This window comes from Pristiophorus japonicus, chromosome 4, assembly GCF_044704955.1.
Source record: "Pristiophorus japonicus isolate sPriJap1 chromosome 4, sPriJap1.hap1, whole genome shotgun sequence".
In the NCBI taxonomy this organism is placed as follows: domain Eukaryota; kingdom Metazoa; phylum Chordata; class Chondrichthyes; family Pristiophoridae; genus Pristiophorus; species Pristiophorus japonicus.
The window spans coordinates 244,134,850-244,141,279 of record NC_091980.1 but is presented as its reverse complement, the minus strand read 5'-3'; the positions used below and the strand labels follow the sequence as shown (position 1 = coordinate 244,141,279).

Here is a 6,430-nt window from a genome sequence, read left to right as displayed (position 1 = left end):
AACAGTCAGGCAGAATGAGTTGTTCAAACAATCAAGCAGAGCTTGAAAAGGGTAACTAAAGGCTCACTGCAAACTCACTTGTCCCGAGTCCTGCTCAGTTACTGCACAAGACCCCACTCACTCAATGGGGTCCCTCCCACTGAACTGCTCCTGAAAAGGGCACTAAAGACAAGGCTCTCGTTAGTCCACCCTGATCTACGCGAACAGGCGGCTTCAACAGAATACATATGATCGCACAAATATGTCACGCGAAATGGAGATAAATGATCCTGTATTTGTGTTGAACTATGGACAAGGCCCCCAGTGGCTTCCTGGCACTGTTTTGGCCAAAGAGGGGAGTAGGTGTTTGTGGTCAAACTCTCAAATGGACTCACCTGCAGGAAACTCTTAGGATCAAACCAAACTCAGGTTTACGGACTATCCAGAACAACCCACAATAGACTCTACCTTTTTCGACCCTCCAACACACACACACGTGGCAACCGACCCAACGGTTAACCACGAAGCAGAACCCATCATCCGCAGCAGGCCAGCAGGACTGACCACCCCCAGCTGTGCAGCAGCCCATTGAGGGCCCAACAAACGACTCACCAAAACCAGTATTTGCACCGAGTCGATCAACCAGGGAAAGGAAGGCCCCAGATCGACTCACATTGTAAATAGTTACACTATTGACTTGGTTGGGGGTGGAAAGAGTGTTGTTATGAATGTAAACCTGTAAATACCATGTCTAACCCCCAGAAGGCTTATCCCCTGGAGTCCCAAGGGAGAGGCACTCGGAGATCTGTAATAAAGGACTACGGTCACACCTTACTTTGAGCTTGCAGTATCTAGTCTGACTCTTTAATCAAGACACAACAATTCCCTTATAAACATAGACTTCTAATGTTGTATATCTTCAAAGGTAGTAGTGAGGATGTCATAATCTGAGAAAAGCTGCACCATACATAGGCACTTTATAAACATTTGAGCTGCTAACAAGGCCAAATAAGAGAATTTTATTCTGGTAGCAAATACAATCTTGAAGGTAGAAGAGACTTAGTTCTCTTTTTCTAAGGAATCTAACCAAGTTCACAAAGCTTACACAAGTTCTGTCAAACTTTATGCAACCCAGAAGCCAAATTAGGGTCACTCATCCATTCCAATGAACACAAGAAGGGTTGCAGGGATGGAATGTGAAACAAGTAGTAACAGGTGGGAGAATGGGAGGCTCTATGCGAAGTAATCATTAGATTTTTGATGCAAGTGGCTACAAAAGCGGAATTTAGGATTCTACAATACACTTTTTATATTATGGTACACCCTCAGTAAGGGTCTCTTTCTTTTCTATGATGTCCGAAGGGGTGGCGACCTCTGTTACAGCTTTTTATCCTGCACCAAGATTTTACCATTTTAAATTACAATTATATGAGATCATGTTCTTGTACCCAGTCCAACTATTGTAGCTTGGCCTTGGGTAGTAACCATTACACACTGCAACTAGAAACATACAAGTTGCATAACACCAGGCAGTGCTACAAATATAATATAGCTTGAACCAGATTTTTTATTTTTTTTAAAAAAGGTAGTGCATTTAAGAAGGGATATGAATTTGGCAAATTTCTGCTTTCATTGTCTGCTAATTCCCATTGGCTATTTATTTCTCTCTGGTTTTTAAATCTGCTAATAGGTTTTAAGAAATTTGCTTGTTTGCTTACCACACCCGATTTGTCTCTGGCCCCGACGTACATTTCGCACAAAGATCTCAATCTCTGTTGAAAACTTCGGGCTTTCTGACATTTAATTCAAATCAAGAGTTTAGTAGGGATCACTTTATGCGAGCTGCTGTGACAACAAGCTGTCTTAGCAGCCAATCAAAACGCAGAATTCTCAGACAGTGAACCAGGAAGTGGGTAAGCTCTTAACTTTTAAAAAATGTTAGAGAGCGCAAAACAAAGATTGGGGCTCGCATGTGGGGAAAAGGCAAACCTGAAATAAAGATGAACAAACCGTTAAAATTAAAAATGAAGAGACAATTTAAAAAAAAAATAAAAATGGATAAATTTCACAGCACAAAATTAAAAAGTGAGTTTTTCAGGGCCATAACGTTTATTTAGCGGTCAATACGCTGTTAAAACCCCAGTTACACTTAATTCCTTTGGTGGGGAATTTAAACAGTAAGAGCCAAAGTTTTTGTCACTTTCCCAGATTTGGATGATTACACGGATTGCCGGCTGTGTGTGTGTGTGCGGGGGGGCGGAGGCACAGTGCAGCCTGTGTTGGAGCAGTGAATGACAGACCATAACTTCAGGATTTACGCACGCGCCAAATCCCAAAGTTGCTGTCTGTTTCAACTGCAGAATGATGGCAAATGCTGCCAGTTCAGTCATCTGGACCACAAATTCTGCGCCTTTATTTTGCTGGACAATCGTCAGATTCTGATCCGCCAGCATTTCTTCACTGGTAGTGTGGCAAAAACCCCATTTAAGTGTAAACAGGGTTTTTCATGCTACACTTCTAGCGAAGTAATGATGGTACAGCAGGAGCAGGTGCGAGGAATTTTGCAGCAGATGTCGATGTGAATTTGCCAATTCAGCTTTGTCCAGGTATGATCACATTATGGATGTCACAGGTGTCGGTTTGATCTTTCAAACACAAAGGTTGACATACCGTTTAGCCCATGGCCAGTTTTTAAAAGGGCAAGTTTTCCAAATTTACAGTCTCCTCCAAAAGGGATGGCAGGTCCCAGGAGGTAGCAGAAGTTACATAAATACTGTACACCTTTGTTCTGTCCATTTCCAATTTATTTTGATTTTTTTTTTGTTTGAACAAAGTGCATTTCATAGTACTCTGAAGTGTAGTGAGGGGGTAAATTAAGAATCTGAATCACTCATTTTCTTCCAAGCTTGTAGCAGTAATTGAGTGTTTTAATGAAAATATTCAAACAATTAAGGCAGCATTTGACAGAGTGTGGTACCATTGAGCCCTAATAAAACTAAAGTCAATGGGAATCAGGGGGATAATTCTCCAGTTGGTGGAGTCATACCTAGCACAAGGGAAGATGCTTGTGGTGGTTGGGCTGAGTGCCCTAGGCCCAACCATCTTCAGTGGCTTCATCAATGACCTTCCTTCCATCATAAGGTTAGAAGTGGGGATGTTCGCTGATGACTGCACAGTGTTCAGTGCCATTCACAACTCCTCAGATAATGAAGCAGTTCATGCCCGCGTGCAGCAAGACCTGGACAACATTCAGGCTCGGGCCGATAAGTGGCAAGTAACATTCGCACCACACAAGTGCCAGGTAATGACTATCTCCAACAAGCGAGAGTCTAACCACCGCCAATTGACATTCAACAGCATTAAAATCGCTGAAACCCCCAACATTAACATCCTGGGGGTCATCATTGACCAGAAACTTAACTGGACCAGCCACATAAATACTGTGGCAACATGGATATTCTGCGGCGAGTGTCTCACTTCCTGACTTCCCAAAGCCTTTCCACCATCTACAAGGCACAAGTCAGGAGTCAGGAGTGTGATGGAATACTCTCGACTTGCCTAGATGAGTGCAGCTCCAACAACACTCAAGTTCAAAACCATCCAGGACAAATCAGCCCGCTTGATTGATACCCCATCCATCACCTTAAACATTCATTCACTCCAGTCACCAAAGTATCATGCTGCAGTGTGTACCATCTAAAAGATGCACTGCAGCAACTTCTTCGGCAGCACCTCCCAAATCCGTGACCTCTACCACCTAGAAGGACAAGGACAGCAGGCGCATGTGAAAACCACCACCTCCCCCTCCAAGTCACACACCATCCTTACTTGGAAGTATATCGCCTTTCCTTCATCGTTGCTGGGTCAAAATCCTGGAACTTCCTCCCTAACAGCACAGTGGGAATACCTTCACCACAAGGACTGTAGAGGTTCAAGGCGGCGGCACACCATCATTTCAAGGGTAATTAGAGATGGGCAATAAATGCTGGCCTTGCCAGTGACGCCCACATCCCAAGAACAATTTTTTTTTTTTTAAATGGAGTGTTTTAATAATTATCTGAAAAAATGGACTACATATTTCTTGGTAAATATTTGACTTCAAAGAATTCTAATTGCAAGAATCAATCTTTAAAAAGACAGTAGTTGTGTCACAGGGCTCTGCATGTCAAGTTGTTTAACAAATGAGTTCCTTACTGCTGCTCATGAGAAATAATTAGATACTCAACAGAACCCTTTTGCGTTTGATCAATGAGGAAAATTTATTTAACATTTTCGGAGCTCTAGTATTCCTTAGGTGGGGTGTATAACCCTTAAACAATTGTTTTAAGGAAAGCAAAAATATACAATGCAATTGGATTGGTGACAATATCAATCTAGAGATTGTGTCACATTATATTTCATTGTGAATGCTGAAATTGCAAGCAAACATTTTTGTAAACCAAGTTCTAAAAATGTAAATTAATTGGTGATTTTAAACTAGGATTTGCATACAAGCCCCATTAACAAAATACACCAGATGTGTACTAAATTTTTGCTGAAACATCGACACAATTTACACCCAGCTCAAGCAATGGAGTGGTGTTACAGAAACACTAGTACAGTTTATAAATTGAAATTCAAGCATTTTCTACAGAAAGTGAGATTATTTCCTACTGTAAATTATATTGTAATAGAACAGTTCTTATTCACAAAGCAATTATTATGCATACATTTGAAACAATGCACTTTACATTTTATTGTACATTATTTACAAATGCAGAGCTCACAATTAATTCAAGTTTTTTTGCTACAATTAGTGTTTTTTATTTTATCGAATTCCAGCCTAATATGCATAACTAATTCTAAGAATGTGGATAATGTAAAATTTACTGAAATCTTCCAACTAAAACAAAAAAAAGTGAATAGAAACAGATGGCATTCATGGGGTGAGGTAGAAACTGAAAATGGTGACTAAAGATGTTCACTGCTTGCATCATAAACCATATTCCAATTCCAAAATATGTAATTGATGAAATGGGATGATTTCCCAATCATTTATGACTAATAGCCATTAGAGAATTTTAATCATATTTCTGAAATATACAAGTATGTTTGACATTAATTTTGACCAGTTTTATTATTACACTATCAGATTATAATTATTGCATGTTGTGTATAAAAACCACCTTCAATATACATTATATATGAAAAGATTAAAATATATGAAAAGATCTACTGGGGCATCTATACAGCTGTCTTACAAATTAAAAGTTGTACAAAAAAGTGCTTATATGGTGCCTTTGTACAAAAAAAGTGTAAGAGTTAAGGTCTATATTATATACTACAATATGTTTATGCATACAAACAGCTAAAAGTAAAATTTTTTCCCTTCCTTACAGCCCTAACCTTCAATAACACAAATGCAACTAAATATGTACGATGTTATTACCCCCTTATTTCCCCCATAAGTATATAATCTTTCATACAATTGGCAGATTAATAAATAAAGCATTTAAATATTCAGATTGACACTACTAAGGCAGAGATTTTAAAGCTGTACAGTTTTGCAGCTGGTGCATTAAAAATCCTATTAAAAAATTGTTGCACTAAGATAAGATTTCCAGAGTAGATTTAGTACTTAAAGTAGATTGAGACCATATATAGTACAAAGAACAATATGAAACACCAAATTTTGCTGCAAAAAATTTAGAAAATAGAAAGGCTTATGAAGATAAGTATGAGAGAATGTGTGGCACTTTAAGAAGATTTCTGAATATTTTCATTTTGATGTAAATTATTGTGCTTTTACAATTACAAATTAGATCTTTGTTATGGTTTACAAAATAGCAGTTAGTCGTGGCTTTTATGAAGCAAATTTGATATGACAAACCAACCACACAGTGGCTGAATATTTTAATAAAGCCACATCTAGCTACTAAATTTACCAGTTTGTTTAAGAATCAAATATAAACCAAAAGTACAACAAAAAATAAAGGCCACAGCCTGATTTCTAGTTTGTTTTATATTCCCCATAACATTGAATCTTCATTGTTGGAAGCTGTTTTATGTTCGTCCCATTTCAAGCAACAGTCACTGTGATTAAGTTGGTGTTGCTTAGTAACTGTTTTCGTGGCCAGCCAGGATATAGAGATTGCTGTGTGCGGTCGGATTGTCCGTTGGTCGACTTTCTAGCACTACAACCCTGCAACAAAAACAAACACTATATTTATGCCTTGTATATTGCAATAAAATCTAATTACATTATTAGTGATTTAATAAAACATGATTGCTGCAATCAAGATTGTTCAACCTCATGTTAAAAAAAAAAAGTCCCTCTAATGGTGCTGCAAGAGTAAATTTGTTTTTAAAAAGACAAAAATGTTTATGTGCAAACGTCCCCCACCCCCCCCCCCCCCCCCCCCCCCCCCCACCACCATCATACCACTCCAAGAATAATTAGCATTTAGTAACT

The 6,430-nt window shown here is 38.8% G+C and overlaps 1 protein-coding gene across 3 annotated transcripts in view; it reads right to left on the bottom strand.

Annotated features, from left to right (window-relative positions):
- Positions 1-4,212: 4,212 nt before the first annotated feature.
- The window catches only part of map4k5 (mitogen-activated protein kinase kinase kinase kinase 5), a 285,168-nt gene continuing 282,950 nt past the window's right edge, over positions 4,213-6,430 (bottom strand). For all 3 annotated transcript variants that reach the window (XM_070879237.1, XM_070879238.1, XM_070879239.1), the window contains one exon: positions 4,213-6,160. In XM_070879237.1, the coding sequence (XP_070735338.1) occupies positions 6,073-6,160 (88 nt within the window). In that variant the 3' untranslated portion in view covers positions 4,213-6,072. The remainder of the gene's footprint in view (positions 6,161-6,430) is intronic.